Raw genomic sequence first — 25,516 nt, forward strand, 5'->3', positions numbered from 1 at the left:
AAGTAAGTAGAATGTTCAATAAAATCAATGAGATCTCCTGATTTTTCATACTGTATTATTGGTATTTTACCAACTAGGACGATGTTTACAAACACTGAAGTCAGTGACGGCTTGTACCCACAGATTCGCACACATTTTAACAACTAGGACAATGTTTACAAACAATGAATTCAGTGGTGGCTTGTAATCACACATTCACAATTATCTCGACCCATGTTTACCGAGACTATTATGCTTCTATTATTGTGTACTTTTACCTGTGTCAGTTTGCGCCATTACTTTTGAGACACCCTGTATAGTAATATGTAAGTCTGCTTTAAATAAATAATCCAACTAGGAAAGGATACATTTTAATCTTCTTTGTCACACACTGCAAGAAGCAAGAAAGAAATCGTTTAACTCAGAACAGAGAAAATTTCCGGAAACGAAAGAAATAAAAAAACTGATCACCACAGAAGACCATTTTTCAAAGGGAAAAAAGTGTGTTCGATATGCCTGCAAATACGGTACTAAATAATTTGGATTGATGCGATGGTCCAATTCTAAAACCATGTCTAGACTAACAAATGTAATTTCAGTGAAAATATTGAAAAATTTTGCGGTGCCCCTGTAAGCCACTTTTGGAACCACTGCCTTAGGGTAATTGCGATGATGCAGGTGGATGATTAACTGATGAAATGGATGCTAGGACAAGCATAATGTTATATCCATGAGCCTCTGGTTTGCAGTTCACATTACCATGAATCTCTGTAAAGCAGGTAGATGCCCTATTTGATATTTTGAATACTTTACATCATATTAGTCAATCAATTCCATACTTCACTAGTTACACAGACTAGAGCGTTAATGATTACTTGTTGAAATTCAAGGGACAGAAACATGTTAATTCTTTAGCCTGGATCTGCATCCAAGACTTCTCACTTTGCAGCAAATATCAATTTCTGTTTGTTTCTCTGTCAAACATTTAAGTAAGGAGTATGGGCAGATCTTATTTTAACCACAAGGTTTCACCCAATATTTCAGGTTTTACAATAGTTTCCTCAAGTACCCTAGTATTGGCATCTGGCTCTCTGTTATTGAATTTCATTTGATGAGCAAGTTTTCAGTGCATAAATGTTACACACAATGGAAACAGTGAAAGAAGTACACGATAGTAGAAGTAACGAAGTCTCAGTATACATGGGGTCACAAACAAACCATTGCGAGATAATTGCGAATGTTTGGTTATGATCCGCCACTGTACACTTGTTTCTTTGCATGGAGGTTTCTTTGTTTAAAACTGAACACTGCTGAAATTGGGCATTGAAAAACAAACTATCCATCCTGTACAGGCACGTAACATGTAGTGACAAGCACACGATGTGTACAAACAATCGAGTCAGTGGCAGATCGTAACCATACATTCGCAAAATAATCTTGCAAACGATTCGTTTGCAACTCTATGTTTACTGAGACTTTGTTGCTTCTGCTATTGTGTACTTATCACCGTTTCAGTTTGCACCATCACTTATGATACACACTGTATAGATATGTGTAAATGAAATAACTTCCCTCACCTCTCTCTCTTTGCAATCTCCAGTCTCTTGAGTTTCCTGTTGTACTCTGGGTGAGTTCCATCTCTTAACTGCTGCAGCTGTTTCTTCAGACTTGCCAGCTTGTCCTGGTACATTCTGAAACAAAGAAGCAACCACTGCTTACCACAACAAGATTCATGCAAACACCTCTGTGGTTCAAGAGCCTTCTGAGGGCCACAACCTGTCAAACAACTTCTCATTTGTTGAAAACCACCACCACTGTTATCTGAGTTTCCACACCAGAGCCCCCAGTGCATCTTCTTTTTCAGGTAACTCCCAAATTGGCCTTGTGATGCTGTGTGGTAGTTCAAATCATGATAATAAACTACCAAAATATGCTGAAACAGAAATTATATATAGGCTAAGCATTAGCATAAAAAAAAGTTCTGTGAGACAATACCAGAGAGCAGCACTGACGTAATGGTTGAGAAATGCTCCTGGGAAAGAAACTCCAACCAGGCACGTTATGACATATTGACATAAGCACACCTAATACTAATCACAAAGTTTATTTACTTTATAATAATTTGAGTTGACATGAGATTCATGAAGGTTGCATCCAGGTGGTTTGACAGATTCACGAAGGTCTCGTCCAAGTAGTTTGCCGAATTCACGTTGGTGGAGCACGCTTACGGTGCACTAGCAAAATATTTGCTTCATGAAGTTTGAGAATATCCCGCTATGTGGCTCTCATGTCGTCCAGCAATTGGGATTAAGCTGTGTTTTAAGTATTTATCCAAATAACATAAGGTATTTTAACTTTAACGAAAGTATAGCTTTTGTGAACAATTTCAAGGTTCGACACTCAGTTTGCTTGGTGACATACGGCAAGCAGAAGCATCGTGCATTGCTACAAGGCTAGAGCACCATGGTGCAGCAAGTCGATGAAAAGTGCTGTTGTGCAGCTGGAGGTGACATAAAAAAGCTGACAGACCCAAATGAGGGGAAAATCAGCTGTTAAGATGGTGGATAAAGAAATGTGTGGTGTTAAAATGCTGCTGGAAACAAATTGATATTCGTAGCAGTTTCATCCAAGTCTAGCTTTGATTGATATTATCAGCCCCACAATGGTATTACCAAGGAGAGATATAACGATAAGAACCAGTCGAAAGTGCAATACAGAAGTTTCAGAAGGAAACGTGTTGTCCGTATGGTATCGTTGTCTTTGCAGCTGAGATTTTGCTGTAAGGTAAGCCCTTTACTTCATGTGAATGGATGAAGGTTCCACAACACTCACACGTCCAGAAATATATGTTGTTCACAACTAGGAAGAACTTTATACAATCTGTGTGATCAGAGCATTGTGATCGGCTGTAGTGACTTATTTGTTACATTGTGCTTTGCATGTATAAGAACAACAACAGCAGGACGACATCTTGTAAAAAAATTATTACCACAGTTATAATCAACATTTACCGGCTTCTTGCTTCGTTTGTAGGAAAAATTCAACAGGATTCAAGATATCCGACACAAGTTATGCAATTTAAGGTATTTTGATTACAAATAATTACTGTTTCTTTATGCAAGTTGTTTTAAAATAAACACGAGAAATAACCATGTGATACGAATGGTTATCACAGCACTTTGCTCGAGCTAATAATTAGTTGGATTAACTTTGCATCAAAACATCGCGACGATCCTGCAGACAATATTTGATATTCGCCAGAATTTATTCAAGTACATTTGAACTCAGAAAAATAAATATAGAATTTATTTTCTTCAATAAATGTAACCATTTTACTTACACAGATTTTTTATTAAGCTCACGAGTTTTAATCTCGTGTATGTACACTCGAATGTAATAATATTGGGAGTATACATTTTGTATCAAGCTCACAATTTGGCCTCGGTGGCTCAGTCGGTAACTCATCTGACTACCATGCTCAAGGTCCCGGGTTTGATCCCCGACCGGTTCAAATCTGGAAACTTTTCTAACGTTGGAAGCAGCCCCGGTGACGTCTCAGATTGATTTTGAGTAATGAATTAATTGACCTGTGGTTTGATATCATTGGTGGAGATGCATTTAAGTTTCTTTTGGTAATTCACTAAACATTCAATTTGCAAGTCTGTTACCCTCTAGCCTGCGTATCCAGCGCTATGGACGGGTCACGCGAAACCAATCAAAATTAAGAATATTTTGGGGTTTGTTGAATTTTGGGAGGTCTGGTGTCACGTGTTGGGGTTTAGTGTGAAGTCACTGATTCTGAGGTCACCTCACCAGTGGCTTACCATCTCATAATGTATCCAGAAATATATTTCTGATAGGTCCAAACCAAGTGTTTATAAAAATAATACTAATAATAATAATAAAGTTCAAATTAAAACACTTATAATTATAATAAATTACATAAAAATAATTATAATTACTAATAGAATGAATTAAAATAAAATATTCAAATAAATATTATAATATTATTACATGACTAGTAAAAGACAGTATGATGTTAGTGATATAACAGCATGTATTCATTATTTAGCTTACATATAGTTAAAGTCGGTAAAATTTGTAAAAAAAAAAAAAAAAAGAAAAAGCAGCCCTGGCAAGTAAATTAAGTTCAAATAGATAAAGAATTTAATATTCATTGAAAAGCAAAAAAAAAAAGATGTTAGATTTCATTGGTGAAAAGTAAAGTTCCTGCTAATATTTTATGCATATATGATATGATCTTGCATAAATATTATTTGGCACTGTCATTCAAAGTCATATGATCCCAATAAGTTTGGCAGAAATAAATATCCCTCGATTAAACAACAAGTATATTTTCATTATTTATTTTTAATTATTTCAGTTTAATTTTAGTTCTTAGCAAGTCTTTTTCTTGGGGGGGGGGAGTACTTGACACCAAGGGAAGTAACATGGACCCAGTGATTTCACTGGCATCTAACAACGAATTGAGATGGCCAAGGCAATTCAAAATATTCAAACTTTGAATGTTAGTGCTGTGATTTTCCTACACCAGAGTTTGGCAAATTCTATGCATCATAGTCCTACAAATACACACACACAAACACACACTTCATTTATGATAGTCTCACACAGGGAGAATATGAAAATTTGACCAATACCGATATAAAATTTACTGATACCGATAACCGATATTTTACAGATCCGATATAAAATTCCAAATGGTCCTTGCAAAACCTGAATAGTTCATTGACGACCTCTTTAAACAAATATTTGTTTGATTGCAGTGCAAAAGAAGTTGCATATTTAGCAATTCACTTTTTTAAAAAAAAAGTAGGCCATGGCAATTATCATAAAAATCATAACAAAATGATAGAATTTTGCACTAAATTATAAGATATTTATACATGTTGTGGAAAGACTCAAGGGAGACATTGTAAAAAAGCTAAAACTCAAAGCAGACATCGATTCTCGGACAAGCGACACTCATACATTCCAGCAATAGCAAAAGCAAGTGACGTCAGGAGACACAGCTTTCCACAAAACACTACCGAGTGCATGAACAACAAGAGACGAACCTGGAAGGCTGAGTCGACATCTAAGCAATGCCCTATGGTAGGTTAAAAGGGGTAGCTTCCAGAATTCGGGGTTCATTCAATCTTCCATCAGCCAGTGAGTAACGAATAGCGAGTGGCAAGCGACAATACAAGCATTAGTCCGAGAGGAGTTCTAGGTTCATGACTCTCGAGTTGCCGTCTCGCTGAGGGCAACCACTACGTTACTAAGTTTGTCGGCCGTACCTGCCTACAGTCAACTTGGCTAGTATTGCTCGCCGACTTAGTCACATCGACCAGATGCAGCCCAGAGTGGTAACCAACAGCTAGAACCCACACATCATCGACCTGCCACAGAAAAGGAAGACTGTGGGCCAGCGAATCCAGGACTCCGAGATCTGTCACCTGACGTCCGCTTACTAGTCACCTAGCAGAGAGGTAAGATGCATCATCGACATCCCTTGTTTCCTTCCACACTCTGCTTGGGCTAAGTTGGAAAGATTGTAGGGGGAACATAAAACCTACCTTGCTCTATCATCAGGCCCCCTTAAGCTTTCACGAGTTCGATCACCTCATAGAATGGTCATGAAACCAGTGAATGCAACAATATATTGGATCGGTAAAATAATCGGCAATAGATCACATGGGTGGATGCACATGACTGGTTATTTTTATTGATAGATGAGTAATCATCAATGCCAGGGTATAGTTGCACACAGCAGCATAGCAAGGGGAGGGCAAAGTGAGAAACTGCACGGGGCCTCGCGTCCCATGAACGAATACATCAAATCAGGGATGTAACATACAGGTAGGCGGACCCTAATCCCTAAGGGGGGCCGGAAGAAAGGTAAAAATTAACATTGTATTTCTCATGTGAAACGTTTATTCCTTTAATGAATAAAAAGCACTTAGTCTTGTATTTTCTTCTTTCTCTTCACCTTCCACTCCCGCTTTTAATAAGTTAACAATAAAGCACCTCCAACTGCCACACAGAAAGTGTGAGGCATTTAAATGCTTGCATTGTTTCATTCCTTCATACAGCAGGTCCATACCCAGGATTTTTTAGCAGGGGGGGGGGGGATCTGAAAATGTGGAACAAAGGGAAGTTTGATTGAGTTAGGTTACATTACGTTGATTTTCTGACACTTTTGGCTAATTGCAACGATGAGGATGACTGATGATATGATGAAATTGATAAAGGAACACTCACAAAGAATACCCATACAAATGTCACAGTGGTGCTGTTGCAGTATTAGATGTGACCACAATGTTATGATAGTATTGCAGCTAGTGCTAAGTGTACACCCAATGGCCAAACCAATAGGTCCATTATTATTTTCATTCAGTCTGTTTTCCACAGTGTGACGATAATGGGTTGAAATAAAAATGCCATTAAGCAGATGTCAACATCAGCTTCACATCAAAAGAATTCCATCCCTTAGAAGAACACAAGATGTAGAGTAAAAACAGAATACATACAGTGATGAAGTATTTGCCTACTGTTATCTTGCTATGGGCTGTAGAATTGTAAGGTTGCAAAGTTATGCTAAAAAGTAACAGAAAAAAAAAACAACTCACCAATGACCTCCCCCATCCGAGAATCAGCAACACCGTGGCTTGCAGACAAAGGTTGTCATGTGGCTTACAGCTTAGTGCTTACTGTTTACATTCAATTCTCAGAAGTATTAGAATAGTACTGTGTTCCGCAAATTAACAATATTTACGTTTTTTTGTCTTTTGTTTTTTTCAATTTTCTTATACCAGCACCTTTGAACAGCCATGACAATTCTATGGTTAGAAAATAATATATTTATAAATAAATGATACATATTAGCAATGATTATTAATATGAAGAGCATGTCTAAATGTGAGTTAACACAGAAAAAAGAAAGAAAAAAAGAAACATTTTCACAACACGATTGAAGTTTGAAAAAAATCGGGACAGGGATTAGAAAGAATGAACTGTCCCGACTAAATTGGGACGACTTGTAGACTTGAATCAATGGTTATAAAACAAAAATTAATCATTGTTGCAGAACCCAAAAACCTACTCATACATTCAACGATGAAATCGAAATTATTGTTCAATATGAAAAATCGTCAATGTTATTTTCGTAGGTTTTTATATCTTCACATTATAATATTTCATAGTTCGCGGAGGATCATGGCCTCCATGGTCCCTCCCCTAAGTACGGGCTTGTCATACAATTTCAGGTTTCAGCTCCAGGAAAACAGAGAAATACATTTTTAGGGTGAGTGAAAATATAAATCTCATTTTTGTCAGTAATGTATTATTATTATTTAAATATGATAAATTGCTGGCCTGTCCCTGAAGATTTTGTGTCGATTCAAATTGAGATTTCAAATGTAAAGAACATGTGGGGGCCTATCATTCTAATCTCGCATAGGACCTCGCGTTATGTTGCTACGCCACTGGTTGCACAAGAGACTAAGAATAGTTCTAGTGAATAGCTTATGAGTAGAGGCACATATGTATTTTTGGTAAATAAAAAACAAAATTTCGGTATAAAAACTGAGTAAATAAATAAAAAAAATAAAATATCGGTGTTCTAGCGGTGAAAAATTGGATCAAAAGTGGTATATAAAAATACATTTTGGTTTTTAAATTGTGAATATAATCCTAAATTTGATTTAAAAACTACACTTATTCCACAGAATTAATATTTCACTTCTAATAGCCCATTTATGTAGTTATCCAAGTATTAAGTTTATTTCTACGTAAAGGAGTCACTTTTTGTTTCTCCAATATTAACAGCAGAATTAATCAATTTTCCGGAAATTGCATAACTCTCAGGATAATTCAGACCTCAGAAGGAGCTGCGCTGCGTCTGTGAATAAACCCTAAATATCGTGTTTAAAGAGTTAATTTCGCTTTTTGCAGTTCATTTCACATTATTTCGTGACAAAACATGGTCACAAAATGCATCTCACACCTTTCAAAAACATGAAAAATTAACACTACAATGTGTTTTTTCAAATTTTGTTTTTTCGTCAAAAACGAAATATGCATGCCCCTACTTATGAGTGATTCCATGCCAAATTAACACAGATATGTGCAATTTCCAACCTGACCATCTCCGATTCTCATGAAATTTGGGGAGTTGAAACTATGCATGGAAATTAGTAACTATGAAAATTTTTAGTTTCGTTTGTCTTGTAATTGTTAAATTATTGAAGGTCAAAGTTCGCATAAATTGCCCCTATTTCGCCTAGGGAGCTCAAATAAAGCTTATTGAATAGGGAATTGAACAAGCTTTCCAGTGATATTTAACAAGCCTACCTTTGGATAAACATATAATTTTGCCACGTGACCTTGACTTTTGACCTTGAATATCTCAAAACATGTCATCACCAAAAATCGTGAAAAAAATATATTTGGTCCCTCACGTCATACTCTTAAAACATATAAAAAAAATCATTCTGGGACTGCAATGGGATCAGAAGGTACAAAATAATATGTGTAACTATGTGACTGATAAAAGCCTCATTACATGAACTATGACGAGTCAAATGTCCCTTAACACCCCTTACAAGATGTAAAGGAATTATCCTGGGTATAATTGGTCATGAAAGAAATAGGTTAGGCACAGGGAGAAACCTAGCTTCGTGTGTCAAGCGCAGGTCCGACATATTGTTGACCGCCATATTGAATTCAACACAAAAATTTCAAAGGAAAGGGGGTGATGTGATATATCAAATCAGGCTAGAATTTCACGATAAATAATTAGCAGGATACCATTCACTAACCACTACTAGTCCACAATCGTTGATTTAGTAATCCCTGTCCTACAACTAGAATGCATGTTTGTCCTTGATGTTGATATGATCCATATTTTTATGTGACGTCACCGGTAGAAAATATGTCACTAATATATTTATTTTTGTGAAAGAAAGCGTAATTCCTTTGTTATTATATGTAATATTGCACCTTGTTTGTAATGTATATCTTTTGTTTAATATTTATTGTATTTTATGCTCTATTATGAGTACTTTAATGTATCTTCATGTTTGCGAGAGTGCACTATGTGAATTTGTATTTCTAAACATGTATAGATGTCAGTTTTGTTGGTAGCATCTTTTTGTAAATAGTGAGTGATTCATCTGTACTTGAATCTGTGTTCTCAAAATAGTATAAAAGCGAGGATATCGTGTAAGAAATATCACACTTTCACCATGGATCGACGAAGCTTTTAAACCTAAAAAGAACTCCTCGGTGTTGTGCATACATTTTGGTATGGTAGTTCAGGGTGCAAGCTAGGCCTATGCGATCATAGGTATGCCGATGGCCATGCATTGATGCTATGCACAATACTGCAACCATTATTCATTAAGAAATAAAGCTAGCCTAATGATTAATTTGGACTAAAAGGATAAAAAGCAAATATTGGCTGGGTTATTATTGCATATCTCTTGGTGTGGTAGTTTGGGATGCAAGCTAGGTCTATGTGATCATAGGCATGCCGATAGCCACGCATTGAGTTTATGCATTTTAGTTGAGTCAATTCATCGACAAAGCGAAATCCTCACCTTCATCTCAAGTATATTCGCATTATAATTGTCATAAATAAAGAATAAAACCTTTTAGTTTATCTACTGCAGCAATGTGGTTTTATTTCTCTGTGCAGTGAATATTGCCTTTGCCTAATACTATCCCTGTACCAGAGAGGAGTCTGTGTACTTCACCGAGTCTCATCGTTCACCGCTGGGTATTATTAAGTCATTATTAATAAATTTAATAATACAGGCTTGAACGTTTCAATGTATCATTGATTGATGAGTTGGTGCTTTAAGTCCACTTAATCCCTTATGTATCAGTAGGGCAGTTTGTTTACATTACACTTGACTTTGCCTTTGTCAAGTGCACGAAATTTCTAAATTTTAACCTTATTAATTTCCCAAAATTATGATTTGGCACACAAAGATACATTAACCTTTACAGTGTGGTTGGAGATCAAGGACAAATAGAATATTTCACTTCTGGCAGAGAGCATGCTCTTCAGGGTGCAGATACTACATTCATTCTCAAACCTAAATTGCCCCAGACCCCAAGTTTTAAAGCAACCATTTGTCTTCAATGGTGTCATCAAAATGCTGATTATGATGAAAATTCTATTCCTGAACCCTGTTACTTCATTGCAGTTATTTATCTTTCATGCCATCTTACTTTCATCTAAATTGCAGTTTATAACTATTATGTAATAAGGAATAAAAAAAGACTCATTTTATCATATAAAATTAGATATGGCAGCCAACATGAGTGCGTAAAGTCTAAAAATAACCCTTTCAGCTATTTATTTATTTATTTATTTATTTATTATTACCTTCAACAGAGGTATATCCTCCAATTACAGAAGGCGTACATATTAATATTAATGATAATAAATAATAATTACAAAATTACAGAATTACAATACAACTTCAATTAAGATGGATACATATGCAATCTATTCACAAATTGTATTCATTACAGAAGTATAAACATACAGAACAGTTTATAAGTAAAATAAAAATAATAATAATAATAATAGCCTAATCATATAATCTTGAGTATATTACGTAAATTACTATGTATTAACATGTTATTATGTATTAACTATTGCATATTCGTACTTTCAAAAATTGTCTTTAATGTATTCTTGTAAGTCAGGAATGGCATTGAAAAATCTATGGAATGATTATAAATCATAATTTCATTATACATGTCACAAATTCTATTAATCGGGCTGCTCTTAAATTTTTGTGTTTTTGGAATTTTTGGGATGAACATATTTCTACAACGTAAATTAATCTTCCTTATATTAAACTGAAGTTGTCCAAGAAATAAACTATTATCTAATATGCCGTTTACCGTTTTGTACAGGAACAATTGATCTAACAATTTTCGCCTATTGCTAAGGGTTTCGAAATTAAATTCCAGAAGGAGGTCTCTGTAGGGCATTGTCATTTGTGGTGGTCTATTATATTTTTTAAAATATAAATATCTTAGAAACTTTTTTTGAATTCTTTCGAGATTATTTTCATAAGATTTATAAAGAGGGGACCATATAATAGACGCATACTCAAGTTTACTTCTCACTATACTTTTATATACGGTTTTAATACAGTCAATATCTCTAAAATTCTTCGTACTTCTTATAACAAAACCTAGCGTTTTGTACGCGTTTTTAATCACAAGTGAGACATGTTGTTTAAAAGTCAGGTTAGAATCTAAATGGACACCGAGGTCCTTAACTATATCTGCCTGTGGAAGTACTTGACCATTAATGGAGTAAGTAGATTGAGAAGTAAACCTCTTATTCGTCAACTGCATGAAACAACATTTCTTGACATTAAAACTAAGATCGTTCACACAACTCCATTCATATAACACATCTAAGTCTGTTTGAAGTTTTAACGAATCCTCTCTGTTGTCAATTTGTTTGTATAGTTTTATATCGTCTGCGTACATAAGACATTTAGAGTTCTTAACATGAGACGGTAAATCATTCACAAACAAGCTGAATAACAGGGGTCCAAGATTTGATCCTTGAGGAACACCTGAATTCACTACATACTCAGCAGATGTAGATTGTTTGTATGATACATATTGTTTCCTTCCTTGAAGATATGATTTCATTAGATTTAAGAAATTAGTTGTTAAACCAAAACTAGATAATTTTCGCAAAAGTATGTCGTGGTTAATGTTGTCAAAGGCTTTTGCAAAGTCAATATAAATTGTATGCACCGTTGATCTACAGTAGAGTGCATCGAAAACATTTTGCACAAAATTTACTAAATTTGTTGTGGTAGACCTACAGGGATAGAAACCATGTTGACTATTGTGTATGTAACTTTTAACATGTTTAAATATTCTTGAATACAAGATTTGTTCCAAAACTTTAAACTATGTGATCATGATTGGAATCAAACCCTCTGTATTGGAGGATCCAGAATTGAATGGTGCACCAAAAATACCATCACACTTGCCACTAGAGTTGAAAGTGGTGGGACAAAAAACTGTTGTTTTTTTTTGGAGAAAAAAGCAGGAGTTTTTTTTTCTCCCATGGCTCTTTTGGTTGGGCTTTTTTCTTTGGCTTTTTACCCCAAAATGTTTCAAATCAATGAAAATACATTACTTGGGTGCATTTCTCTTCTTCCACATCTTTCATTTATCTCTATACAGTAAAAGACACTCTTATCTAAATTGAAAATACAACTTTTAACATGGAATTCATGGTTAGTTAAGCAGTAGTTGCAAAAATGCCAGCTTTTTTTTTTATGGATGGTTTTCCCAAGTGTTAACTTCATACTTCAGTAGGCTTATTAAATATATCTATGTAGTATATTAAAACACGCATAACTAGAGTAGTTTTGTATATATTTTGTAAATCGAATCTAAAAATATGATATAATTTTCATTGTTTGAATTTGACATGTGAACATGCACATGAAGCAAAAAAAGAAGAAAATATTGCTACATCTTTTAATACACTTATCAAATGTACCTTCAACAATAATGTTCCTTTCTTTAACTACATTAAAATAGAAAATCAATGAGAGTAATCCCAAAACTAAGGTCTCCTATTTTTTTTAAATACAAAGAAACTTTTTATTTGGCAGTTGGCAACACTGTTCTGTTGGTTGCTTCCCCCACTCCCAAACAAGCCCACGTGCACCTCGCTGGGACGCTCAGTCTTGGCTAGGCAGCCGTTTGTAATGGAGCTCCCGCTCGGCGCTACCTCCAAGTACGAAGTTCATGCAGTTATTCAGATTTTGAACGCAAAAGGTGTTAAACCAATTGAAATTCATCGCCAATTGATGGAAGTGTATGGCGAGTCATGCATGGATGTCAAATATGTTCGCAAGTGGTGTAGGGAGTTTGCAGCTGGTCGTACTGAAATTCACAACGAAGAAAGAAGCGGGAGACTATCAATTTCTGACGAGACAGTCCCGAAGGTTGAGCAAATCATGCCTGAAGATCAGCGGATCACTCTGCATGATCTCTGTACGTTGCTTCCTGAGGTTTCCCAAAGAACCATCATAGGATTTTGATGGAAAAATTGCAATATCGGAAGGTGTGCGTATGATGGGTCCTGCGAATGCTCACTGAAGAACGCAAATGGCAACAAGTTGACTCTTCGCGCAAATTTCTTCACCGTTATGCACATGAAAAGGACAATATTTTGGATTTGATTGTCACGAGTGACAAAACCTGGACATTCCACTTCACACCTGAGACACCAACCAACCCTATAGTGTGTACTTGGCACCCAGTGACTACCACCCGTTTCCCAAGTTGAAAGAACATTTGGCCGGAACTTGCTTCAGCAATGACGATGAGGTGAAAGATGAGGTTCGACGCTTCCTCAACAACATGGAAGTGAGCTGGTATGACATGGGCATACAAAAACTGCCGCAGCACTTACAAAAATGCATCGACCGAAATGGCGATTATGTAGAAAAATAGATAAATGTTCAAGCTTTAAAATGATGTAAATATTATTTACAATAAACATTTCTTTGTATTTAAAAAAAAATTGGAGACCTTACATTTGGGATTACCCTCCTAGAATCATTCCCCTTTGTATTAACATAAAATGTCTGTATTCTGGCTTTGAAGTGCATCATGTAATTTGACTTAATGGCTTGTAAACCTGGTCATGGAGCAAGTTATGGCAAATGGTATATGTCTAGGCTTCTTGACAAATATAAAATTGTGTTTAAAATTGTTGGCAACCAATGGATCTAATGAACTCTCATGGCCAGCTACTGAACCACATGAAGGCAGTTGAGAAAAACTGTTCTAGTGTATGGTGGGCCTAAAACTGAGACAGAAACTGAAATATGTTGGGGGAAAAATCCATAACAAAATGTGATTTTTATTTATTTAAATCCACTCATCAGATGTGCTAATTGAGATTGGATCTACAGTTTAAAATGAGACCTGAACCACTGTGCCTCAACTGGGAATTCAACCTGGAATCCCTTGATTACAAGGTGATATTATTTTATGACATCAGGGAGGTTCATTCTCTTATATTATCCAATCAAAAATCCAGCTATTTTACAACATTACTTGCAATTACAAGTTACTTTGGGATCTAAATATTCATTTTTGTACAATACTGATCTTAGGTATTAAATGGTTCATATACGCATGTGGTTCTGCATACATATTACGAATAGTAAGGTGAGGTAAAGTTCCATTGTGGCATGAAGGCAAATTTACAGAATATGGGGTAGGCCCCACACATTCTCGATCTCAGCCATTTTAGAGGTGATGTGATCCGGCCGATTTTACACCCGAGAGGTGCCATCAGATACCCATTGATTTGAGGCTGGGTGAACCCCCGAGCCCAGGGACAAGGCTGGAAAATTCCGACCTTAGTTAATTAATTTTTGTAACATCAATGACACAAACATGTGAAAGTTTGCTTTAAGTTCATTTTATGCTCAGAAAGTCTAATCAGGATTGGCCCTACAGTTTTAAAATGAAATCTGAATCTTTATGCAACATATCTCCACTGAGTAAATAACCTTGTACCCATTCATTACAAGAAAACAGTGTTACCACTAAGCCATTGAGTAGGCACATACATAAACCAAGGTATGCAAAAACAAACTAGGAAATACAGGGTGTTCAAAAACTCATGCAACCGAGATTTTCAATGTATGTAACTTTTGTACAAAAAGCACTAGAGACATGAATCTTACATTGAGTATTAATTTTGTCCATGTGGATATTTTTTAAACAATAAACTAGTAAATCATGATGTACATGAACCTTCAGTATATGGGGTGAAATGTTTTGAAGGTGCAAAACTTTTTTGAACCAAGAGAAAATAAATATGGATAAAAAACAACTGTGGAGTCACTTGAAAATTTTGTTTTATGTGTATCGATGGTCTCTGTAGGTATTTACCGAATTGATAAAGGAACGATAAATTAGTAATCATTACAGATGATTAATGGGGTTAAGTATGGCATATTCAAAGAAGTTTGATTTTTACTTACGAGGTGTACTGGTAACATTGGTTGTGTCAGAGGGCAGAATCTGGCAGTTGTGCCAGACATCTGGCTATGTTGTTGAATCAATGTCCAAATGAAAGAAAAGAGTGCCAGACAATGTCCAAATGAAAGTAAGATTTCAAAATTATCATACAAAAAACTAAACTTCCTGTCTTTTTCTACGATAAATTTCAAATATTTTCTTTCATCTCGACACTGATTCAATAACATATCCAGATGTCTGGCAAACCTGGTACTGTTCTCTGACAGAACCAATGTTGCCAGTACACCACGTACTTTTTTAAAAAAGGCTTACTTTTTTATGAATATGCCATAATTGTCTGTAATGCGTAAAATGTGTAAAAATTTAAAGTTCTCTTATCAATTCAGTAAATATTCACAGACACCATCAATTCACATCAAAAATTTTTGAAAGCGATTTGACATCTGTCTTTTATCCACTTTATTCAAAAACATGTTTATATATTAGTAACTTTTCCCCTTACTTACAAAATGTCCACATGGACAACGTTTATATCCAATGGAAAACTCATGTCTCTACCACTTTTTGTACAAACATAATAGTCGGACTTCTAATACTATCAATAATTGGAAATACAGGAATAATATTAGAAATTATTGGACTTTCAATATTAATTTCAGCACAAATTCTATTAAATGGTTGATTTGGTGTTTTAAGTCCATTTTATGCACAGTAAAGCTGATCGGGACTGGACCTACGGTTTAAAGTGGGATCCGAACCACTTTGTGCCTCCACCGGGTATCGAACCTGGGACCCCTTGATTACAAGGCAATGACGCAAAAGTTACGGATGTTCAAAGTCTCTGTAGTGTGACTTCTTGGACACCCTGTAGAACAAATGGGAAATATGTGTCTTCTACATCACATAAAATTATTTAGCTACTTCCAAAATATGAAATTACAAACCTCTAAACTCTTAACTAACACTGCAAATGAAATTGGTTAGCTGCAATTGGTAAAAAGCCTTAATGTCTTTTCTTTCCTTCAAAAAAGGCAGCTTTTTATCGAAAAAAATATTCATTAAAAAAAGTCAGCTTTTTTGCAACTCTACTTGTCACTGCAGTGAAAGAATTACTTTAAATTTAATTTTGTATTAATTCATAAATTATATGTTTAAAGGTCACATTTCAAAATGTGCAGCTTGTTAGCCCAAAATTGCCACAAATAAAAAAAAAAGCCCGACTCCTGAATTATTTTTATTCTACCCCTGCACCAATGAACAGCCATGTGTAAGTACAAATCGTGTCTGGCAAGTCATCATAAATATTCAAATAATATATCTACTCACTGTTCCTTAATCTCTGTGTACTCCGATTTGCCCATATCTGTCTCACTGGCATCCTCTGTATCTGGAATGGAGAACACAAGCATTTCAATGCATGCATACACACTCACACACACAAACTTAATCACAGCTCTAGAGTATGGCCACGTCTCATATCAGACATCAAACAAACCCAGGAAAACAATAAAACCCTGCTTTCCCCAGTTTCCTTGCTGAAAACAAAAAAAAAAAGTTGGGTTTTATCCAAAATTGCAGCAAAATGGCCAATCCTGTTTTCCAGTCACCTGACCATGATATTCTCATTTCCATGCTAACATCAATTTTCAATAATTTGTCGCTGCCTCCTGCAAAGGCTGGGTCAAATTTTATTTAATAGGACGTAAGCAAAGAGTACTTTATGGTGGCAAATATTCAGCATAATCTGGCATCATTTGTGACACAAAGATGTCTGCTTGGTCCTTTATTACACTCAGAAAAAAAAAACTGGCTCTACTTTACAAGATACAACTGGATAGTATTTTCAGGCAACAACATCTGTCACGTCAAGCTCAAGACATGTTGAGCACAATTTTCACATCATCATATTATTTCAATGCTTGTTTGTACTGCAAGGCCCTTGGTTTCTAAGTGATGGACTGACCCTTTCAGGCAAGGAAAACTAGCATAAGCGTATGTCAATTCCTAGTGTGCTTCTGTCAAAACCAAGATGGAATGATTTAAATAATTTATAGAGTAATGAACATAAGGATTTTGTAGATACTAGAATCAATTTTGGTGAAAATACCATGGTGCAGCACCGACGCGTTGAAAGGTGCCGTTTGAGAAGTTCAAAAACACAAAAATCCATTGGACTAACATCTGGACTCTTCACTGGAATGTCCTCGAACAGAATAGCATGGATACCCATTTTGGCTGCCATGCGTCTGTAGAAGGCCAGCGATGTTTTGGCAGTGTGACTTGAAGCTTTATCCTGGTGCAGTTCCACACGATTGGTGTCTGCTCCATACCAGACCAGTATTTCTTTTGTGTACACTGATGATAGGACATATTCTTGGAAATACGCAGCATTAACAGTTGCTTGGCCTACTTTGACCCGTCTGGCCATAACATGCTGTGGTGGTGGATTCTCACAGGCTGCCATATCCCGGATCTTCTTAAGCACCTGTCTTGTTTGTTTCTCTTTGAATGCGATTTCGATGGTGATGTGGGCTGTGGAGGCAGCTGCTGTGCATTCCGTTTAATTATATCACTAACAATGGCCCATCCTACCACCAATCCATTGTTCCAACACTGTTCTACCATGCAGGAATGCTAAATTTGGCATGAAAAAGTGCCATAACCTACCCTTTCCAATAGAGATTTTTTCGGCAGCATTCTGCCCACTACAACACCTTCACTTTACTAGCCAACAGCCTACAGTGCTCATCCTGTGAGTGTAGTTTGGGTGTTCTGTGCAAACCGGTTTGCCAGGTGGCTCTGTCTGAATGTTGTTCGGTTGGAGACAGATCAGCCTCTGTAGTGTCATTATCATTAAACTGTAAATAAACATGGCAGCTCGTATTATTCAAACTACCATTTAAAAAAATCTCCAAAGTTCAGCTAGAAAGATTATTAAAATTTTAAAGTTAATATTTGAAGTTACAATTTTAGAGTATATTCAGAATGTTTTACTTTCACTTGAAGGAAAGTTACTTAAATAATTATAGATTCATTAACACACTCAACAAACATTTCCACAGTAGGTACTGTATCAGAAACAGAAAATGTATATTTACATGTAATTCTTTATTTGCTTTAATCAAACTGTTCAAATATGTTACAGGGCAGTTTACTAGAAAAAGTCTTTCCATAAAAAACATATAATCTTTATGTATGGTGCCAAAAACCATACAAGCAATTTGGTGTCTAAGGAAATTAACTACATTGTGTCCTTCATTTTGTCATGTTTTCTAAAAAAAAAATCCTATTTAAATAAAAAAATCAACAAAATTGATTTTTTCCCACCGTGGTCAAAACTATTTGTTGATAGTTTCAACATTTTTTTTGCCAGAAGCAGTGGAAAGCATTTAACCCTAGAATGGACAGACTGAGTCTGTGAGACCCAGGTGGTTGCATTTTTCTGAATCCCCGATAAAGTTTTCAACATACTGTACTGTCACTCTCAGTACCTTCGGTCTACATTCTGTAGGTATCCCTAGCTGCACCATTGAGACCACTACTTCATCATCAGCTATTCTGCTGCACGTGTTGAAACCCCTTCCAGGTCTAGGAGACCCAGCCCACCCACTCAGGTAAGATGTTTGTGTGTGTGTGTTTTGCGAAATCGACATTGTTCTCAGCTCATTTGTTTCGTACATTTTTTACTAGAGGTTTTTTGTAAACATTGTGTGCTGTAATCGGTGTTTACGAGACACGTTTCCTTCACAATGGCAAGTCACCTGTCAAAGCAAGAAATTGATGAACTTTTGGAGATTAATTTGTAGTGAAAAAAGTAACATAAGCAGATAAGTTGGCTCTCACAGATCCGAAATGAAATTTTCGGTTCATAGGTGTTAAAAACATATTTTCTAAAATTATATTATGCTCTAAATTATACACTTGTTATACTAAAATTTTAAAAAAAATATCTTTATAACCTCTTAACAGAATATTTCACTTTGGGTCTGAGAGACCCAACCCATCCGCTTACGTTGTTTTTTTGTTTTGTTTTTTCACCCCTCCATTTGAGGGTTAAGCAAGTTCTCCACTAATGCGGTGGGCGAGCTGGATGTCTTTTGGCATGATGATAACTTGCTTAGCATGGACAGCACACAGGTTGGTATCTTTGAAGAGACCGACAACGTAAGCCTCATTAGCCTCCTGAAAAGTCATGACTGCAGAACTCTAGAAGTGCAAGTCGGTTTTGAAATCTTAAGCAATCTTTTGGATGAGATGCTGGAAAAGAAGCTTCCTTATGAGCAACTCTGTGCTCTTCTGGTAACGACGGATTTCTCTGAGAGCCACGGTACCTATGGGGCTTCTTCAGTCCTCCGGTGACATGAGCACTCTTCCTACCTGCCTTCTGGAGTCCTTAAGATGTTTCAAATTATGTGCCCCTTGCCAAGGTTTTTCCTGTACGAATTCCATTCTAATTTTCAGAGTTTCCAGAGAAGACGTCGATGACAAACATGACAATGATGAAAGCGACGAACTCTTTGATACAGATATGTCTTATGTGGTGTTTTACCATAGTGACAATCTGGTTTAGTTTGTGAACAGAACAAGACATGTAAAAACAATAGCCTGCATGATGAGACGGCAAATATTAAAGAATGTTGCCATACCTCACGTACCAAACACATTTGCCAAATTCCATTCTCTTACAAGTCAATTCCATACTCATGCGAAATACTGAAATAAAATGCTGTGCTTCCAATCTGGCACTGTTTCCTACTGTGTCAATGATCTGCAGAAAACTTAACATGTTGCAATTGAAATTACTAGTGTTATAAGAAAGATATATATCCAACACCAAGCTATGGCAGGGTGGCTACACTAGGACCTTGATAAAATTCAAGTTTTCAAGGCTAATTTTCCAAAAATTCAAGGGTATAAGCAGACGTTTTCTCCATTTCGGCCTTACGTATTACCTCACCTCACCACCCACAAATATATTAACAATATAAAGGATCTGTGTGATTCCAATTTATCAAAAAATTATAATTCAATTCAACATATTTAAGTTGCTGAGTTTACATTTGATATTTCACATACTCATACATCTGCAGTGCAAGCACAAGTCACAAATGTTACGGGAAATATTAATGTACGACAAATTGTTAATTGTATGAGAATTTCAAATTTACCTATCAACTTCAAGATATCTTGCAATAATCTTCACCCTGTCAGATAAGAATGTTCTGTAAAAGACAACAAACAAAGCAAACAAACTGAAAGAATTCTGTTTTATTTTCGACACAGCTTTCTTTTCTTTTCCCTTTTAATAAAAAACTAAACTGTGAAAAACTTACCTCAGGGCATTAATAAATATGCATAAATTCAAAGGGATTTGGATTAATAAAAGTTGCAATTTTTCACGTCTACAGAGAAAAATTCACGTAGAATTCACACATAATTCCCGGAGTCAATCACGGATAATGAGTAGATACCATGTACTGTCAATTAATTAGTTCTTTATTTCATGAAATCTTGAATTTATCCGCCATTTTTCCATATTGCACTAAGGCAGGGTGATCGCCGGTAACTTTTGGTATTAATACTACCACATTTTATTAATACTATTACTGTTTCCATCAATAAATTTTGTTTTTCCGCACAAGGCTCGTTCATATTTGATTCACCCTCGTAGTTTCAATTCATTTATCGCCCTCGTACTTTCTCCAAAAAAAAAAAAAAAAGGGGGACTCTCTTTCTTTGAACGATCCTCATAATTATCATCAGATAGCCTTAGTTAGATTCATTGTTAGACTGTTATTTAATATTTTGGAATTGTTTCATTTTAAGGGAGTACCATAATCTGAGGAAAATTTAGACGCCAGGATGAATTCGGATGAGAGTCTATTTCCTCTGTTGTCGAGCCTGCAACACTGCACCAGTGTGTTGTGAATTCCTGCATTGTCACTTGTGGCATTGCTGAATTATGTAATTGGTAAGCTTCAGTTGTTGAACTTGTGCACGTGGGTCGAAGTGTGCGTGAGATGTGTCAGAAGTTAAGAGAATTTACATTCTTGTCCTCAGTAGCGGAAACTTTGGGCCATAGCTGACACATAATGAGAGTTAGGAATTTTTATTCCAGGCATGTGTCAACAATGGAGGTGTGAGGACAGTTCTGTGATAGAGTAGGCTATGTGCATTTTACAAGTGCACACAATCGGTTTCAATATCAACAAATCTTAAAACTTAGATACTTGCTTCATACGTGCGGAATCTTTGGTACAATCAACTGGTGCAGCTAATTTGACATTTTTTAATAAATATAGCCATATAATAAATATTGCCCTTTCACGTTCCACAGTGAGAATACTGAGTCTGCTAAATATGGCCTGAATCATACTACTCTACACTAGCTTCCAGGAGTACTTCATAAGTTTCAATATTGAGAGAGATGGTTTTTCTGTCGTGACTGTTACTGGAAGAGTAAGAAACAAACAGAAGACCATACAGGGTACAGAGAACACTAGAAGCTAGAGTGGAGTCATCATAAGGAGAAGCAACTTTGCCAAAACACTTCTTATGGATGTGGTTGAGGTGATTTCAGATCTAAGCACAACTTAGAAGAACTTGATCAGGAAATTTGGAGGATAGTTCATCTTCACACTCATTACAGAGGGCATCTGTAGGAAGGAAGGAAGAACTGCTAATATTATCCATGCTCTCCTTGAGTTGAAAACAATGTAAACATTGCTACGTCACTGATAAGTAGGGGACAGATTTTTGCATGAGTTTTTCCTTAAGGAAAATTCATATGCTTTCAACCAAAACTTATCTCATAGCGTTGCAGGTTGTCTGGTTGTGAAGGTAGAGAAAACCCACCCTTTCATCAACAAACGACCTTTGACACATGCGAGTCACAGTTCCAAATTTCAGCAACAACACTGGGTTGGCATTATTTGAATGATTATCTATTAATGTGACATCTTGATAACTCTGTGAGTATGTGTGTGTGTGTGCTGCAGAAATGACAATAAATGCCGAAGGAGAGAAGAAGTAACAGCATATTGCTCCAACAGTCGGTAGAAGGTAACGATGCATTTACCACTGCCAGCAGAGCTATTTATTGTCAAGTATGCTCTAAACATGTAATACAGTTCAGGTATTTAGAGTAGTTTTTGGCAGCTTAAATGGAAATTTGCTGAAATGCAATAGAGCTTTTATTTTTGGTAACAGAAAACATGAGTTGCCTGCATAGGCCTGGACACTGAGTTTTTATAAACTTACGTTAATTTTTCCGGACAATGCTGCTGTATAACCTAGGGAAGGATTATTGTGTTATTAGAGTAAAAAATAAGAAGACAGTAGAAACTAAGGGAATGATGGTCACATGATGAATATATGCACTATGAGCATATTTTATTCTTCAATTATACATAATAAAAATACCATAAAATGTTGTGATTATGTTTGTCGATGGATTGTAGCTAAATATTCAAACAACATACTGAAGACAATTAAACATGATTTTTTGATTATTTTCTTCAAGAAAGTAGTAGTGATATGAAGTGCTAATGTTACTATTAAAGTAATTGGAAGGAAACAGATGGCAGTCCTACAGAAACTGAGATAGCGCCTGTGGGATTGGTATATTTAATGCCATTTATATGGGCATATAATACGGTCCCTGGTTTTGATAAGAAAATGTGTCACAATTATATCTCATATATAACCTGCAACTCAATTTATGTTTAAAAAAAATATGCTTTTATATTCTTTATTCTCTGGTCTATCGTTGTGCATTATTTTCCATTAAATCTCACACAACAAATAGCATTTGTTCGACTGCCATGTTACAGTAGGTCCGAACCACAGAATCATAGTGTAGACAGTTTGCTGCCCGAGTTCAATATCTGTATATAATACATTTATCTCATTGTGAACTCTACACCCCCTATACGCCTTCATGGCGTGGTGCTATGCACAGGGGAGCACTTTTCTTTTCTTTTTTTTGTGAACTCTATCACCACCAGAACCACACGTTAAATGTAGAAATCCAGCATTGCTTCCTTTGAATTGACGGTTAAGGTGATGGATTCACATTCGGAGTGTTTACAGGTTGAATTCCCGCACTAGGCCATCCAGGCCATTGTTGTATATATGTAGTTGCACCATATGCAATTTATGATTGTGTTGTTAATTTGAATGAAAATGCAGTTAATTTGAATCTTAAGTATTAAAAATATGGTAAAATGTCGTTGATAGTTTTGAACGGACAAAGATTATATTTTATTTCCCCTTTCTTTGTCCATCCAATCTCTTTTCAATATTGTTCAAAAGAAAATAGTACCAGGAGAAGTAGTTAGCAATAGCTTCCAGAAACCCAGGTATGCAATTCCTGAGATGGGTGATTCCGGTGTTCCAGGATTTGCCTGGGTATTCCACATCTAAAATCTACTTATTTATTTGAAGATTATGAAAACAGAAAAATCCATTTTACATCAGGATATCAACACAAGAAATGAAAAGAACAAATACTGTCCAGTGGCATCTTGTGAAATGGAAAGAACATTTTCAAAATACAAAGACTTACTTTCTGAAAATCGCAAGTGAAAGCAACCTGAAAACAGCGATAAATAACTTCTATTGTATTGAAATGCTAATGTAAAAGAATAAGCAACAAAATGAGCATAGTGTTTCCAACAATATACGTATATTATTATATGTAATTGCAAGATTGCAGTTTTTAGAGCGAGCCTCCAGACAAAGGAATGCATGTAATATAATCATTTTGTTACACAAAACTAAGAACATTTGTAAATTAGTATTTTTTGGTGATCCTAAATAGCACAATTTATCACACTTTCATTTCTATAATTGCGTTCAGTGAATTACTGATAGATTTACTTCCTATGTAAGATGTACAGAACCTTAAAATAGGTTGTTTTGAAATTTTTTAGTGCATATAAATCCACCCCCCCCCCTTTACTGATAAGAAAGATTTAGAGAATGCCATAAGAGATGTGAAGGCAGGAAAATTAACACACATCAGTGCACATAGACAGCAGTGATGAATCAGGAATGCAAGATCAACATGAGAGAGAATCCGTGTCAGATACCTGCAATCATGTTCTAGAAGAGGATGTGTTTGTAACAGTGTGCTATGCATACACAGAGAACAAAATAGAGCAAACACGAAAATATGTTGGTGTTATAAACGGTGTGGGTGGCAAAAATGTTGATGTCTTTACAATAACAGTAGAAGAGTCCTTGCATTCCCTACTATAGATAATGAGGATTCCATTGGAAAGATCAGAGCATGGAGATTCTTCCAAAGCCGCAAGAGAAGAAAGGAAAATTCACATTTGGATATGATAATCTACGACTTTTTTTTTCTGGAAGCATGCTTTAAGATAGAACAATCAAACACAAAAAGATGTGATTGTGTTTGTCGTGTTTAATATGCAGATTATGTAATTTGTCATCTATGCATGTATTTTGTCTCTATATAGCCCTTTGTGATTCTTAAAACTTATTTTTGTGTCCGAAAACATCCCCTTCCCCACGGGGTGGGATGACTTCAGACATCAGATATGGGTTAATAAAATTTCGAAGTTTGTTCTATTCATGTAATGCTTTAATGTAAAGTGAGAATCATAGAACTTAAGACCTTCTGTAAACAAAAGCACGTGTACCCTAACAGTGTTGCAAACTTATGGAGAAAAAAAATAATCCACATAGCCTACAAGGTGTAAAAACATTCCATTTGTCAACAGATGCGGAATAAGCTGTGTATCACTGATGACCTGTTGAAAGTTATTAAATATATGTAAAAAAAAAAAAAAAAATTGAAAATGTGTTGATAATTTCAACATTTTTTTGCCAGAAGCAGTGGAAAGCATTTAACCCTAGAATGGACATCTTGCCTGGTGACAGACATTCAGACTCATCACTGAAGTTCCCTCGCTCGAATCCCGGCATGGGTGTTATTTGTGAGTGTCCCTTCATCAATTTCATCTGACGATCACTCATTCTCATCGTCGGGATTAGCCAAAAGTGGACGAAAAGCAACGCTAAATTAAAAAAAAATCAAATACAAAATTTACATCTTATCCCCCAGGAATAAGATGGTTCCGTACCAAAGGATTAATTTTCTCTCATATTTTACTAAAAAACCTTGCTAGGAGAATGTGACACATTGAGATAAATTACGTTTTGAAACCGGGGTTTCTTCATTAAATTTATTTGATGTTTGAAAGTGTTATGATTTATTATTAATTAGATAAAAATAATGGAAATAACTCATTTGGTTTGATTGATTTGCTTTATTTTACTTCCCCTCTTGTGCCACTTATGGCTAATTTGCGAAGATGGGAATGAATGATGATGATATGATGAAATCGATGAATTGACATTCACAAACATCCATGCCCAGGCCATGATTCGAACCCGGGACCCCTCGTGTCGTAGCACGATCTGCTAACCACTCCGTCACGGG

General features: G+C 35.8%; 1 protein-coding gene across 2 annotated transcripts in view; it reads right to left on the bottom strand.

Annotated features, from left to right (window-relative positions):
* LOC145988923 (sin3 histone deacetylase corepressor complex component SDS3) overlaps nt 1–25,516 on the bottom strand; it is a 71,655-nt gene that overhangs the window by 38,075 nt on the left and 8,064 nt on the right. For both annotated transcript variants that reach the window (XM_083124222.1, XM_083124221.1), the window contains exons 2-3: nt 16,372–16,432; nt 1,557–1,670 (exon numbers count right to left, since the gene is read on the bottom strand). In XM_083124222.1, the coding sequence (XP_082980348.1) occupies nt 1,557–1,670; nt 16,372–16,432 (175 nt within the window). The remainder of the gene's footprint in view (nt 1–1,556; nt 1,671–16,371; nt 16,433–25,516) is intronic.

This window comes from Lepisma saccharinum, chromosome 6 (assembly GCF_977018435.1).
Source record: "Lepisma saccharinum chromosome 6, izLepSacc3.1, whole genome shotgun sequence".
NCBI lineage: Eukaryota > Metazoa > Arthropoda > Insecta > Zygentoma > Lepismatidae > Lepisma > Lepisma saccharinum.